Raw genomic sequence first — 17,395 nt, forward strand, 5'->3', positions numbered from 1 at the left:
CATTTTCACACTTCCAAGAGCCAGAGAGAAACCAGGGACCCTCCTCACACACACAACTGTGAGTGAACGACTGTAGCATGACATCCATCAAGATGCGTTCCAGACAGCTGCTGTAGGACAGACAGCTCTTGTATCGGCATCGGACTGCAAACCAGCAGTCTGCTGAGCATCACAGAGCAGTGCCAGAAGCGGATCTCAGGTTTTGGATACATCCGGTCACAAGGTCAAAGGTCACGTAGGAATTTTCTTTACAATGAACATAATAATCATGCACGACACGTTTTCCCCAATAGGACAAGTCCCTTGATCATTGATTTTCATTGGTCTTTACAAAATGATCAATATTGACATTATATTTTTTAACAGAAACCCGTAATCCAATTATCTTTTGCATGTTATGGCTCATGATTGATATATAATTGATACTATAAATCTTTGTCAAATAAAAAGAAAGATAAGAAAAAAACTACAAATAATAAAATAAATAGACTGTACATGAATTTAGGGATCAAGGCATTATAAAACTTGAAAGATATGTTATATACTCAGTTTTAAATCTGCGATTGAAAATGTATGCAGTGTTCATTACAGGAAGGCCTCTGGGCTGCTGGTTAGTCTTTGAAAAAAGAGAGCTTAGTGAATTAAAAACAATGGATTAGAATGATTTATTTGGCTAATACAAAGGAGTTTGTGTGAGTGATCTGAAAACAGTTTACTGTCTCCTTCAGCTTGACATTAATAAAGGGTGGTTTACTTTTTTTTTTTTTTTTTTTGGAGACACAAACCCAATGAACTAAGAAGTGAACTCCCTCACACACAGCTCTAGTATCATATATGAGCACAGCAACTCATATATCAGATATGTGCTCTTAAAGGGACAGCACTCCTCAGGAGATCTTTACTATAATCTATCACTTTTATAAGTGCTAGATATTTATCAAAATCAAAACAACAACAACAACAAAAAAGATACAATAGCCAGAAAAAATAAATAAAAAACAAACTGAAAAATATCAGGTAAAAAACATCCAATAACAATTAAAAATAAATAAATATATTGAACAATACATTTCCGGTACTATTTAAAACTAAAATAAACATCCAGCATTAACCAGAAAGTATCCATTCCCAAAAAATATCTCCTTCCAGGAGCAACAAGGGCATTTATCCGGGATGTCTTACTTAGGGAAATCATATTAAGGTTACTAACAGTGCTTTGAGCCTTTAGTAATGACATAAACTAAGATATAAGTAAAGACATGGGGTGCGTTCAATGCTGAGAGGCACTCAACATTTTATGATACTTTAGTCATGCATCTAAAACATGAAAATGACTCAACACAGCACAGCCACACTAGAAGACTAAAGGTCACCTAAACATTAAGGGAAATGAAGCAGTATAAAAACGACAATTGTGTCGCATTAGTTAACTCATGCTGCTGCTGTTGCTTACTAAAGCCAATGAGACACAGCAGCAACAACATATCAAAAATTAATAAACCGAACCAAGGAGGGTCGCCTTCATTTCCCTGCAGAACGGAGCACAGTTGGCATGCTTTGAATATTTCTGTGCTTTCTCTTTCTGCAGGGACCCTGGAGGGAAGCAGGCAGGGGCTGTTGGTAGCTGATGCTAACCACTTTGTGGCATTAAACTGCGTTCTATATTTAACTCAAGTGGCGCTTGGGGGAGCTGGTGGCAGAATAGAAGTTTGAATCGGAGGAAATTGAGAATCAAGGATTAGGGCTATACTAAAAAACACAGCTGCCCAAATTTGTTACAAGCTGTCTGAAGGACCACAGTACCTGGCAGGTCTGATCAGGAGAACACTTCATTAGCATGCACTAGCCCTGCTACCACTGCTGGAGACTGAGAAACTGAGCACACAGTGTGACAGCAGAAACTAGCACACATATCTTAAGTTTAAGTTTAAGTTTTTGACTCTACTAAATCATAAAAAAACCATAATATATTTGCAGATATTTAAGAAACATGCCAAGTTAACATACTTGTTTATCTGAAAAACAATGCTACAGTCAGTTATTCTCCTTTGAAAATGTGCCGGAACACCATTCACTGTTTTGGTTTGTGAAACTGCCAGTTTACCCAACTGTATTTCGGCACACAGGGTTGCCAGTCGGTGGAAAACACAGTCAATTTCATTCATCGTCAAGCGCGCTCGTTCCTGCATCAATTTTTGCATAGCTGTCACAAAAAAAAAAATAATATATGTATATATATATATATATATATATAGTCCATAATGTGGAGATTAGCAACATCATTATATACCTCACTCCTTTAAAGAAGTCTCTCAAATTAATTGAACTGAAAGGTAGCAAAGGAGTGAATCAAATTTGGAGCATGATATGAAAGTAATATTAAGTAATATTATGTATATGAGTAATCAGTTTTTAAAATCTCTGTAATTATGCTCGGTAGTTATGTGGGTACTGGGTAGTCGCAACTAATTAGCTATTTATTTATGTATTTGTTCTGTTTGTAAGAAGATATATAAACAAACAAAAAAACAGTTATTTAGAAAAAAAAAACAATTATTTAAAAATTATTTATAAATAAAAATAAATGTGTTTTATTATAAATAAATGACATACCATGTTTTTATAAGTAAAGTAAATCTTAATTTGATAATCTTAATAAAAAAATATTAAACAAACATATATATTTATAATATATTTTATATCATATATATGTTATTATTATATTTGTCAACTACCCACAGAGTTCTAGATTTGTTATATAGGTGATAAATAAACTACCCAATTTTCCATTTACACATTTGCACAATTGCACATTGCATGTTGTCTCTTAATTAATTAGGTCATACAAACTAGTGCCCAAAAACAAATTAGAAAGGTTTAAATCTTTTTAGTACTTTTAGATGAAGAACAGCAACTTCACACTGCTTATGTATCTTGGAAGCACAGATTTTGTAGTGCAGTGCACTGAATTTGCTAAATCCATCTCATTTTGCAGCGGGCCAGGCACTAACGGAATTCAATTGAGTCTAGCAGACCTCAGAAGTGTTCAAAAAGAGCGGAGTCATTCATGTCATACTTCACTCACACTTTGTGAAATCTGGTCACTTGCTTTTTTAGTGTACAGAGCCTCTTGTGAGAGCTGAGTAATTCATAACTGCAGTGTCGAGACGAATAAACTTTGTACATAAAAGAGCATCAGACTTCGAATCACTTTCAGTCTTTATTGGGAGGACAGACGTCCACCTTTCAACTTTCTTTCTAGAAACCACACCGAAACACTCACATATCATGCCAGCTAAGCCCAAATCGGAGGTGGAAGTCTGCTAGCTCTGCATAACTCCTAAACCTAATCACCGTACCTCCCAGCTGCTTGAATTCTCTGCCTGGCAGTTGACACATCATTACAGCACAGCAAGTGACAAGAAGCACCCTGGGGATTCCTTCTAGCGGCTGTTTAAGTCAAGTTAGGAGAGCTCGACAATAACAGGCACCTCCTTATCCATCCATATTCTATATCCCACCTCCTGCGCAAGATGATAAACAAATGCTCCGCACACCATCGATTCGTGTTCTCTCATTTGGACCTCATGCAAATACACCGCCCAAAGCCAAACCAGCAAACTTATTTAGGTTTCACGGCAATACAGTCTCCCTGACTAATAGGTTTACCAGAGGTAATCCCATGCAAACTTTTGCATCATCCTCTGGAAGCAAAATAATAACATTCCCACAACACCCCCCCAAACCCTATTTCTCACATGGGGTGCCAAATTTTTGCTGCACGCCTGTCCTCGCCTGACAGTGTGTGGATTCTTTCCACAAGTCAGCACGAGGTGTGTAATAATTAGCCCCCGAGAGCGTCAGAGGGTTTTCTGTCATATAGCACTATGCAGAGAGGCACATTAGTAGCTCCGGGCCCAAGAGGGAGCTGGCGCTGACTGCCTGCCAAAGCCTCTGCCGACGGCGGTTGTGGCAGCCACTGCATCAGTAGTTGACTCAAGACACGCTCCCACCCACCGAGTCAAAACATTATGTACCGTCATTTCAAGTGTGCAAAGTGGATGGGAATGTCTCCACAGATCACTGATCTCCTCTCGGCGGGGTTGACTGGAAAGCTACGATGGAGACATGGAATACTAGAAATCGTCCTGCTGTACGATTTACTAGTTATGGTCTCGCTTGGCAATACATTAACACTAATGTCGTAGTCTTTTGGTGATTTTAGCATCATCACTCAAAATTGATGTTTTCTTTAAAGTCTAATGAATATGTTAGCCTTAAGGTTATCTATAAAGTAGTGTGTAAATTCGCATTTACAAGATATTCAGAAGCATTCAAAACTTAGTCTATAACTTGCACCAATATGTGACCATGGACCACAAAACCAGTCATAATGGTCAATAAAAAAAAGAAAGAATTATATATATATTTATTTAATACATCATCTGAAAGCTGAATAAATCGAGCATTCCATTCCAATTTATTTACCATCACCAATTACAAAAATATATATATCTTAATGGAGCATGATCTTCACTTAATATCTTAATGATTTTTGTCATAAAAGAAAAATCTATAATTTTAACCCATGCAATGTATTGATGGCTATTGCTACAAATAAACCTGTGCTCTTATGACTACTTTTGTGCTCCAGGGTCACATATGGATCGACGATTTTGATGACATCACCCTGCACTTCAGCTTCTCATCAAACTTTCTGTCCAATCAAATGCTCTCTAGAATCCGAAGTGTCCCGCCCCCTTCATTATAAACAAACGCTGAAGCTGCATCTGAACTCGATCACTTGTTCACAGAGTTAGTGTTTGCCGTACAGTGAATGGCATGTTGTGCACTATATAGTGAATAGAGATTGAGCTCTAAAGCTCTGGCCCAAGCTGTGCTATAAACAAAATACTATTGGCTATTTAAAAAAGGGGGCAGGGCTGCTTGATATGTCCTGAACCTGTCTTCCAGTTTAAGTTGAAATTCCGTCACCACATAGGAAAAAACACTGCTTGTTTCAAGGCACTTCAGTGAACCTTAAATAGTAGAAGCAAAAATAGAGTTGGGCTAATTTCCATGAACCAGTTCAAAGTGTCATTTATAATTTGGTGATTTGCGTCATTACTCCAATTGTAACTCCAACTCCAGTCTTGCTTAGACAGATAGTCCAGCCCCAAATTCACACTATCTGTTGAGCCAGCGTTACTTCGGGCTGGTTAGGATACACAAACAAAAAAACAACATTTACATTTGTGTCTGTGGAAACAGCCTTTGACTTACTTAAGCTTGACATAAATATCAAAATATATCTTTTTGTGCCTGTCCAGACTATGAAAAATTTTGTGATTTTTATGATATACTGCCCAGCTTGGCTTTTGCTAACAAGCTATAAAGAAAGCATGCTTTTTCATGTTTCATTCAATAATCATCAAGTGCTCGCATGCAAATGCTCATGCACAAACAGACCCGAGCTAACACACACAGGTCTAGTTCACATCAAGACGTTCATAACCCCAGGCACTGTGGGCAACCCAGGAACATTCCGGTGGTTTTTGCACCTCAAAGTACAGAACAGGCCAAACAACAGATAGCAGAGATATAACCTGAATAAACCAATGAGATCTGACACATCAAGGCCTTATGAAACAGCAGGATCATGTGTATGGGCTATAATCAAATTCAATGCATGTTTGGCGGAGAAGAGCTTGAAGTTGAGCATAAAAATATATGTCAGATCACAAGCACCAATGAACCAAAACTTCAGAGGGATTTTAAATAGTCAGTCACTCTAACATATCGATTTAAAGTGTATTTCATACATTTATGCACACACAAGCTATGCTGAAATAGATTTTCAAAAGAAACGTGGAGACATATTCCAAAGTTATGAAAGCTAGACTCTCTCCAATGATGGGTTTATAAAATGGTCTCATCGTGGTTGTTCAAAAATGTAAAACTGGGCTTTAACAGTATTTAATCAGTGGGTGATTTGTAAAGTACACATAGAAATAGCAGCCACCATATTGTCAAGAACAGATTTACATCACTTAATTAAGCTGTGGCCAGTGCATATGTAAAAGACCAATCACAGACACTCAGGTAAAGTTCAATCTTAAAGGGACAGTTCACCAAAAAATTAAATTCTGTCATCATACGGAATATTTGATTTGATAGCTGTGTAATCTATTCATTATAGAATCACGGTTTCCACAAAAAATATTAAGCATCACAACTTTTTCAACACTGATAATAATGAGAATTTTTTTTCTTGAGCAGCGGTTGATTTCTGCAGAATCATGTGATGCTGAAGACTGGTGTAATGATGCAAAAAATTCAGCTTTGATTTCACAGAAATAAGATGCATTTCAAAATGTATGATAGAGATAACATCAAATAAACACAACCTTGGTGAACATTAAATAATTCTTTAAAAAAGATTTTAAAAAATCTCATTGACTAATTTTGAGAGGTAACGCATATAGTGCTATATTTTTCCATCCTTTCTTGTTAGTCCCTGTCACTGCGGCATAAAATAGCAAAAAGATAATAATAATTGTGCAACTGTGAGATTATGTTTAAAATAGAAAGTCACAATTGAAATATAGGCACATATTGCCTCCATTCTATGAACTACAGTCTGGAGAAAATAAACTATATATATAAAAAAAGACATCAATTTCATTTTGGAATGAGCTGTTTCTTTAAGGATTTAACTGTGCTGTGCATGATAAGCCTCAGGTAACAAGTGTTTATTTAGTACGTACTTCTTGTACTTTTCACAATAGTCCACTATGTGCCATTCTTTATGTGTGTGTCACACCTGAAAGCATTGGTTGATAGCGAGATGCAGAAATTTCCCACCAGAAAAGGAGGGTACTCACTTGCAGGGGACGGAGTGCTGTATCCACTGACAGGAAGTCCTGGAAGCGTAGGAGGCGAGAGCCCTCCTAGCATATGAGGAAAGAAGTAAGGGTAGTGCGACATTGGGAAGCCCCCTAAATGGTTGCCCAGACCTCCGGGGTTGCCGTTTCCAGACATGGCACGCTCAGATACAGCACTGAGTCCCAGACCTCTGTGAAGGCTATCCGTGATGCCGGATGTCTACTTTCCCATCATGAGCTACTTTTGGTAATCCAACTAGGAGAGCTTTGACTGCGATTGTCAGCGCGGGCGCTTGCTACTGTGGCTTGAGACAGACTGGTGATCCAGGGTGCATATGAGTGGTTATGACTCCATTCGATCACAGTGTATGGCTCACAGGTGTAGCACTCTTTGTTTTGGTGTTATGTAACTCTCTGGATTCAATCCCACAGTTCTCTTAGAATAAAAGTGTGCTGAGACAGTATATTCTAGCTACACAAGGGCCTGATCTCAGGTGACGTGACGCAAGAGGAAATGAGAAGCAGTGCTCCGGAGGGGTCAAACCTGTCCGAGCGAGTCAGTCCGACACGGTAACCTAGGAAAGACAGAAAAAGAGTGGACAGGATCAGACAAGAGGACATTGTTTAGTTGTCAGATGTGTTTGCGTGTGTGCACTTCAAATAATCCTCCTGTAAACCGCTGTGACCAGTATATAGATATATCGGCCTAGTCATTGGATAAAACTCTCTCTTTTTTTTGCTTAGCCAATAATGTTAATGCATAATCTATTTTTTCATTGAATTCATTTTGCTGTCATTATATCACACATGCTTTTCCAAATCTTTCAGTAATTCCTTAAAAGCACATACTATGGATTAAATTATGTTTTTAATCATGTCATTCCTAAATGAACATGTATAAAGAACATCACATTATTTCATCAAAAATATAATAAAAACAACAATATAGTGATATATCATTACAATTTAAAATAACTGTTTTCATTGTGAATATTACATATTATTGTGTTTTAAAATATAATTTTTAAAGCAGCCATTACTCCAGTCTTTAGTTTCAGATGATCCTTCAGAAACAATTTGAACACACTGTTAAAGAAACATTTCTTATTAATATCCAAGTTGAAAACTGCTGCTTAATATTTCTGTAGAAATGGATAAAAAAAGAAATTGGTCAAAAGAACAGCATATATTTGAATTAATTTTTTGTAACAAAACATGTCTTTACTGGTACTTTTGATCAATTGAAATCATCCTTGCTGGAAGAAAAAAAAAACTGACCCCAAACTTTTGAACGATTATATATTTGCTCTTTCAGTACATAAATTAATGTTATTAAATTAATGTCATTTATATACCAATTAATGTCATTTTAATTCAGTGGGATCTAAAGAGTTCACAGTACCATAGAGAACATGTTGTAGTATCATTAGACAGAGTTGTGTTGACTTACACTAATGCTTTCACATGAAGGTATCTACTTTTCAGTTGACTGTGAAAATCATTTACTTTTATTTAAAAATAAAAAATATTAAGAAAAAATTGGCCATGCTTTCTAGATATCGCTATCAGTACTGCCAATTGAAAACCCTGTAACCCGTATTATACACTGTCATACACCACAGATCACACTCAGATAAGATACGATGACTGCTGAACTCTGGTTCTTTATAATCATAGGAATGTGTTCTCCATTCTTACGGTTTCGCTGACAGAAATCTGGAACATCACAGTACATCCAGTTTGACATCGAACCTCAGGCAGAGTGTAAATAAACTGAGGAATTAGAGCAAGAAAGAGGGAAAGACTGCATTTGAACACTCAGGGCCTGTTCTTGACAGCGTGGGAAAATGCTGCCAAGTTCTTCCCCAGTGAGCTTGTTAACTGTAGAGCTCCCTCAGGAACACGGAGCAGGATCTTCACACAGACCGTCTGTCAGAAACCCTCATTAACACTGTCTATCTGGGCAAAACCTGCATGAACTGTGAGGTGGAGGAGGAAAAACTCTGTTTGAAGACCCCGTGATGTGCACCATATCTGTAATGAGTCTGTCTGTCTGCAAGCCTGTGGTGCTTCTTCACCGTCCCACATCCATCTATCCTTCCAATCCATTTGTATTACCGTATCTCGCGTCTTACTGCTCGACTCCACCCATCCATTCTCCAGACTACACAACAGATACGAAATACCGCACAGATAAATCTAATTCAAATATCCTATCATATGGAATATGGATTATGAATTTCCCAGAAGGCATGCAGAGCGTCATGGGGGTGGCGCTCAAAGCGGGAATGAGAAACTAAGAGAAAAAGCAAAAAAAAAACAAGGCAGCAAGAGGGAGAGATCAAAGCTGAAAAAGAGTAAGTGAAGACACCTTATTGTGCTGCACACGGCTCTCAAATCTCACTCATACATTATTAAACGGCGTACTAAGTAGGTTAAACCCCACTGGTCCCCTTTACATAGCAATGAACTCACTAATTCAAACTAATTCAATGCCAGAGAGTGTGTGAGAAAGAGAGATTAGAGGACTGTATCTGTGTGAAAGACAGACAGGAGTAAAGAAACCAAGATGGAAAAAAGAGAAAAAAAAGAGATGTGAAATGTTTCCATAAGATGGTTAAATCGGTTTGAGGTATCACCTCACTAGAAATTATTCGATTCATGACAAGACACAAGTATATTTTGCTTTTAGTCCATGTCTGTTAGCTTTGGGGCTAATCTCAAAATAACATTCATCTTTAGCAGATCTAACTTTTTCTTGAATGAAATTGTGCCATTGCAATTAGAAAAATTATGGTTAGTGCCTGTGAATTAAACGAAAGCCATTTACTTTCAAATATTAAAATGTATTAATTGAATGTATTTATAAACAAACAAACAAATAAAGCTCAATTTATTTATTTTATTTTTTGAAAGAAAGATATTTAGTGACAGAAAGAGCATACAATTTAATAGTTATTAATAGTTTGGGGTCAGTAAAAATAAATTAATACTTTCATTAAATTAAGTGATGGTAATGACATTTATAATGTTACAAAAGGTTTCTGCTTCAAATGAATTATTATTCTTTCCATTCATCGAAGAATTCTCAAAAATAAAAGTCTCAGTTTCCACAAAAATATTAAGCAGAATTATTGATAATAATAAGAAATGTTTATTGAGCAGCAAATCAGTATTGCGAAAGATTTCCGAAGGATCATGTGAACTGAAAACTGGAGTAATGATGCTGAAAAATCTGCTTTGCATCATAAAAAAAAACAAATTCCCTTAAAATACATTCACTTAGGAAACAGTTATTTTAAATCGTAATATTACACAATATTATCGATCGCTATAAGGGGCATAGACACACATATACACAAATAATCTGACAATGAAAGTAAGTGTGGGCGAAGGCACACTAGTTCCCATGCAAGACATACACGCAAGACTTGAAGGTGACGCACAGCTCAGCAAAAACACTGACAAACACACACTCAGAGTGAAAAAACTACTGTTTTATACCAAAACATCAGAAGTGCCCTCTCTTTATGCTCCCATACACTCTGTATACACATGCTGCACAATAACAATCAAACATAATAAGTATAATTTGGTGTATGTAATGTATTCTGTATGTTTGTTTATGCAGTTCAGTGACAAAATAATTATATATTTCATAAAGTGCGTGCTTACAAATTGTCATATGACTAAAAACTGACCGCATGAACTTTAAGTTTTGTGTGTGTGTATGTGTGTGTGTGTGTGTGTGTGTGTGTGTGTGTGTGTGTGTGTGTGTGTGTGACAAATGCCCTTTAGAAAGAGATATAATCTCCTCTGACTAATTGAGTGTACTTAAAAAAAATAGTCAAAAATTCACCATTACTAATCACTAAACCACATGCTATCTATCAATTTAACACTCCTTATCCTTTTATTACTCATTTCCTTCACAGTTGTGTGTTGTTGAAAGTGTTGGAATGAAAATTAACAGTTATTTTATTGAATATTTTATAAACAGTTTTATAATCTAAGATTTATTAACCATTTCACAATCAGATTTTATGCTTTCATGATCCACTAAACAAAAGGCTTATGTCAATCACCCATTTGTAAAGAAGGAAATGTCATTAGAAATCTCTGCAGTCAGAAATTAATCATCTTTCTAAATATGGATGCATGCAGCGCAAGCTCAGATTTATGCACATCATTCATCATGCATGCTCTTCAGCAATGTGCTTTCATCTTATACATGCCTTAACCAGCACTCAAAGGAATCAAATTTAGTGCTGTGTATGTGAACGCATTTAGGACTTACATCTGTTGATTTTGACATTTGTATTCTATTAAAACATGCTGGTTGGTTGTCTCTTTGACCATGGAAACTATTTTTGAATGACAACAGGGGACAGAAATGGCATATCTTGAGGCAATGATGAGAATACAGATACTGAGTCTGTGTGTGAGAGAACAGAAGATCTGGCAGACTGAGGGAAATGTGCAATAACGAAAGGTCAAGGTTCGTGGCCTAGGATTCAGGAACCTTGACCTTTGCTATCTCAGCATAACTGGGAGAGACATGTGGACCTACTTTAAGAGCTCACACACACACACACACACAGTTTCCTTTTCACGTTGCCTGTGGCACTGGTCCATGTCTCACATATTTGCACTAATGAATGACTGAAATGTCAGAGCCAGTAAAACCAACATTTTCTAACAGTGCTACAGACTGCAACTGTCAACAGTATTTATTGTACATTATCGTCCCACACTATAACCCTAATCATAAGAATTACCCATAAAATATACACACACTGTACACTGTAAAGAGTTAAAAAATGTGCCTTTTATTTTAAGTTGACCTAAAACATGTTCAATATTGTCTATTAAAAAGAGCTTAAAGTAATAGTTCACCCATTTACTGATCATTTACTCACCCTCATGTCGTTTCAAACCTGTATGAAATTCTTTCTTGAGTTGAACCAAAGATTATATAATACCCATGACGTGTGACTTATATAGTTTTGAATAGGGAAAACTACAACTCTCAATATGTCTGCTCAATCGCAGGAAGCCCCGCCTTCTGAATGAAGGAGCCAATTGCTAATCGGTAAAGTCAGTGCGTCACTGCAGCTGCCATTAGAAGTGTCCGGTTGCTATAGAAACAGCGTTCTGAGACGTGCGCTCAAGGCTGCGCATGCGCACTGGCTGATCTAGGCTGAAAAAGAAGATTTTTATAACATTAAGCAAAAGAAACAACATTTATTACACAACTGTTATCAGATTTCTTTGGTGATTTCAAATATGAAATTTGATCGCAAGTCTAGTGAACAGTTTTGTAGAATTTGATGTTTCTCCATTCAAAGAGATAGCAGTTGAACTTGGATGCCCAAGAGGCGTTTCAAAGATGGCCGCTGAGTGACATGACTTGTCTTAAAAGGACTTTGGTTGAACATAAAAGAAGATATTCTGAAGAATGCTGGAGATCAAACGGTTGATGGTCCCCATTAACTTCCGCAGGAATTCTTTCTTTACTATGGAAATCAATGGGGACCAACTGTTTGGTTCTTCAAAATTCTTCAAAATATACTTATACAGGTTTGAAGTAAATAATGACAGAATACTCATATTGTGATGAACTATACCTTTAATAATGTATTCAGGAATGTACAATATCAGTACAAGCTGTTTGTGAATAGATAAGTTGCAAAGACTCTCAAACCCAAAGAGAGTTTAGACTCATCCACTCCCTCCTAAAACGCCCCGGTTAAACACGCCCCACATGTCTACGTCACTGTGTGGGAAGATTTGCATAACGGCCAAATGTTCAGGTAAAGAAAGAAGGTGCAACTTTGATTCTCACTGTTGCAGCAGCCACCATGCTGTGGAGACACTGTGTGTTACGTTGTGAAAGCGAAACTACTTTGACACGACTAGAAATCAGTGGTTAAGTTGGATTTATAACACTGTTCCAGAACAGTTCAACTCAAATATTCAGACGTGTGCAGCGCATTTTATGGAGGACTGTTTCCTGATCCTGGAAGAGAAGACTACAATGCTGTCTGTTCTGACAGTCAATCACAAGACACTGGATAGCTGACCAATCAGAGCACACCTCTCTTTTCAGAACGAGGAGCTGTGTAAAAACAAAATTACGTGTTTCAGAAGGCGGGGCATAGAGGAGCAACAATAATGTGCAGTATGGAAAATAATGTAATTTTTTAACCTTAAACCGCATAAATACATTTCATTACACCAAATAATGTTCTTTTTAGCAACGTCATATGACCCCTTTAATATTTTTGTGGGAAATGTGATTTTTTTTTTTTTTCCTTATCACATAATTTCAATGTAGTTTTTCATTCCTTTTTTTTTCCTTCCATTTGTCGGTATTGCCATAGCTTAATAATTATTAGCCATAACGTAAGTATCAGGACTAGGGATGCACCAAAATGAAAATTTTGGGCTGAAACCAAAAAAACCCAAACCCATACTGAAAATGCTTTGTAATAATTATTTATTATTTTAAAACGTTATCTTGTAAGACTTTTCAATTTAACTCAATTTGAAATGACACTAAATATGAAAAACAAAAGCAAATAAATCAACCGCAAGTAACATAATACAATGACCAAAAAATAAATTAATATTAAATAACAATATATTATTTTTATTCAGTTCTATGCAACAAAATCAGATATAACTATTTTTTTTTTTTTTTGCCTAAGGAATGCATAGTCCCACAAAGCTATTATATTATCAGAGCTTGAGATATGCGCAGTATATTTCTCCGGCCGTTTTTTCTTTTGGGGTTAAAACTGAAAATGCCACTTTCGGCTGATAATCTTCGGCGTCCCTGTTTGGCACATCTCCAAAAGCACTTATTTAGTTGAGCACGCCTTGGCACCATGTATTCAAACATTAAATTGTTACAGTCATCTCATATCTTTCTAGGGTTTCAAAGTATCACTGATAAAAAAATAATAATAATCGCGCTCACACACAGTAACATACAATATCTGGACCAACTGCTCTCTTGCTACAAACAAACCAAAATCACTGAGGAAGAAACCGCCCGTATAAAACATTCCCTAATCTGACCGACATCCACTTCACACACAAATATAGATATGAGAACTCCATCAATACATGTATTGCAACTGCACAGTCAGATGCAAAACTGTGTTTGAGGGGAGAAATATTAGAGTGAAAGTGACACTCTTTCCATGAGAAAACTCCTCTGGGGTCACTTAAGTGTGCTTCAAGAAACGTCAGAACAAAAGCCCTTGAAAACAGACCACACACTAAAGTAAGAGGATCTGGCAACCTTTCAAACGAAAGAACAGGGCGTGTAAACATACTGCAAGGCAAGTAAAGAAAAAAAAATAAAGGGAACTGGCAACCTTCCTGGCAGATTTTAAGGAGTAAGTGGTTGGACTGAATCAGCCAATGGTAGTTTAGAATAAAAATTATTCCTAAAGGATCTTGTCACTGTCTAGACCACAAACGGAGGGGGTTTGAAAGACGTCCCCAAGGACTTCTTGGACTTGGACTGCTGGACTCATTGATTAGCATTTGTTCAAGGCCAGAGGTCAATACATTGTACTTGGCATGGTCATGTCTACCAGCACCACTCTTAGATAAAGTGCACACACACACACACACACACACACAAACCCAAAGAGAGAGAGCGAGAGAGAAAGAGAGAGAGAGAGAGAGAGAGAGAGAGCGAGAGAGAACCGTAAAACACAATTTCCTCTGTGAAATAGAAGGTTGTTTTTTGCTTCAATGTCTTTTTGTTAAAGATGTCTCTGTTCATTAGCATTAGCCATTAGAGAGCCATGGGGGGGGGGGGGGGGATTGGGGAGGTGAACGAGAGAGATGATGAAAGTCCATAGCCCAGTAATGGGCTCTATTTCCCCTTCCTCTCGTCCATTAAGACAGCCAAATGAAATGAAAGGAAATGAATTGAGACTGCAGACATGTGGTAAAGGAGACAAGTGGGAGAGAGGGAGGGTTCGAGAGCGAGAGAAGAGAATAGTTTCAAAGGTCATTACTATAGGTATGAGATGAGCAGAGGTAATAAATCTAAGCACTAAACGAGGACTATCACCTTTATGAGAGAGCGAGAGCTAAATGCATGTGTACATCATGCATATAGAGTGCACCAAGGGAGCGTTTCAATTAGACAGGAAGAAAGGCTTGATCTATAGATACACACATGATCGCTATTCACTACACACATTTGCAGCATGCATGTGCGTATTCCTTACAAAAACATGTCACACCATGATTTTTGGACACTTCCATGATGCCAATTCGGGATGCACCAAAATTAATATTCTGTCTAGAACAGATAAGGCGATAATTATTTTCATAACTATTATACCAGATATTACCCTTTTTTATTATTTGTCTAAATAAATGAATAAAAAAAAAGTGATATGAATTGAGGAATAATCTCATTATATTCATTGAAAAACTACACAAATAACAGAATTAAAAAATAAATAGAATACTGATATTTTGTGCATCAATTATACTATGGTATTCTTTATGGCATATAGGCCTATAATTTGGTATCAGTATTACATGACTGGATTTATACAAACACATAAGCCAGTAATTATACTCATGTTTTAGCTGATAACCGATAAAAAGTAGGTTTTAAAATACTCTACTGTTTTGTCTAAATAATAAATATATATATATATATATATATATATATATATATATATTCCTTATTATGGTAATACTATAATATTCTTATAAGTACCTTCTAAATACTGCCGTATCATTTCATGGAAATTCTTCATGGCATGTTTAATCAACAAATGTTTCAGACAAAGGGTTCTAGAGACATGGATGGTGGAATAAAAACCGCTTGAGTACCCGAGGTACAAGACAACAGCGAAGCACGTCACTCAAGTGGAGCTCAAGAATGAACTCTACTTTTATGGAATGAAGCATCTACACACAAGCAGAAACACACACACACACACCTGGTATTTGAGAAAAGGTTACTGGCGGGATGGTGTGTGTGTTTTATCTGCGGGTGGTCAGTAAGATTAATAGCATCCATCAAAGATAAGAATGTGTCCCAAATGCCAAAGCTCCTGTTGTTATGGTACATATTTACCAGAGGAATGAAGATCTATACATCCTATAATTTAGACACACACTTTAAACTCATTCAACTAGTACAACATTTTTGTTTAATGTAATAGGTGTTTGTTTGTTTCAGGAGAGAGTATATAGGTCCATTATATAAGACAAGAGAGAAGTGATGGATTAAACAGGACAAAAACATATTGGATAATTGAAAGAAAATACACTTTTTTGGCATGCTCATTGGAACATACACTGTAGCATCAGATAGAGCCTAATTATAAATGTTTGTGTAGATCAAAGGAAGTGAGATAGAAAGAGAATATACATGCTTAACTTTGGAGAATATGATGATACATAGGCTGTTGAGTATGTAAACTGAGTATATGATTCTATGGTAACCAAAACTTTTGTCTTTCACATTGTTTCTGTCTCTTAAACCCATTTTTCTGTGATCTCCCAGCTAGACTGTTTCCTAGAAACCCAAGGGTGTCCTCTTGTTACTAGGAGATCGTTTTTAAAGGTCTTTCCATTTGTGTCCATCAAGAACACTGTGTTGACATCTCTTTTTTTTTTTTTCTGTTCTTACAGAGTCAGCCATCGCACACATAATCCTATTACTGAGGGGCTTGAAAATCAGGCCACCAGGACACAGAAAATGAAAGAGAGAGAGAGAGAGCGAGCGAGAGAGAGAGAGACTGGCTACAAGAAGACATGCTGAGCTCTTACTGCACACAGAATGAGGCAGAAACCAAATTCTTGACCTCATGCCCTAACTACACAAATTATCACCTTCCTCATTTTGCAAACCAGCAGAAAATGTTCAACCTAAAATGAATCTAATACATAGAAGTGCCTTCATCTATCGAAATAAATCCTAAGGAAGTGCAAACCATGCTGCATGAAACAAAACTGCAGTTCCCTGCCGCACGCGCTGAGCCGTCTGAAGCGGTTCACTCAAATCAAAGCAAATCTGCAAAGGCTATTGTTTGCTAGCGATGAAGATCTTAGATATTAGATGAAGACCAGGTGTGCTGTCTACAGTTCGACAGGTATAAGTTAGGCTACATTCGATTATAGTACACGATACCACTGTGACATTAGTTTGATGTGCGTGTAATTTATAACAGAGGGGAGCCAAGTTGAATGCAGTTTCCAAAAGACAAAAAATAGCAGATTTATATTTTCTATATTTGAAACCATCACACCAGCGTGAGAACTCAGTGACTCATATCATCAGCTGCTAAATTCAGATCTGCATTCGCTGGCTGGCGGTGAGCCAGAGATAGACGCGTTTTTATAGCGCTGCGCATTATAACCAATCACACAAGATTCTGTTGAGCTTATGAATGCAATGGCCAATCAGAGGCTTTCAGATGAGTCATCGCTAAAATGCCCGTGCTTTCTTCACTCGCTCCTGA

General features: G+C 37.0%; 1 protein-coding gene and 1 long non-coding RNA gene across 3 annotated transcripts in view; both read right to left on the reverse strand.

Annotated features, from left to right (window-relative positions):
* rarab (retinoic acid receptor, alpha b) overlaps positions 1 to 7,317 on the reverse strand; it is a 60,932-nt gene extending 53,615 nt beyond the window's left edge. Inside the window, exon 1 of the mRNA XM_059557026.1 lies at positions 6,885 to 7,317. Coding sequence (XP_059413009.1) covers positions 6,885 to 7,041 — 157 coding nt within the window. The 5' untranslated portion in view covers positions 7,042 to 7,317. The remainder of the gene's footprint in view (positions 1 to 6,884) is intronic.
* Positions 7,318 to 7,356: 39 nt separating this feature from the next.
* The window catches only part of LOC132118650 (uncharacterized), a 58,308-nt gene continuing 48,269 nt past the window's right edge, over positions 7,357 to 17,395 (reverse strand). For both annotated transcript variants that reach the window (XR_009425927.1, XR_009425952.1), the window contains exon 3: positions 7,357 to 7,459. This is a non-coding gene — a long non-coding RNA (uncharacterized LOC132118650). The remainder of the gene's footprint in view (positions 7,460 to 17,395) is intronic.

This window comes from Carassius carassius, chromosome 1, assembly GCF_963082965.1.
Source record: "Carassius carassius chromosome 1, fCarCar2.1, whole genome shotgun sequence".
Taxonomy (NCBI): Eukaryota; Metazoa; Chordata; class Actinopteri; order Cypriniformes; family Cyprinidae; genus Carassius; species Carassius carassius.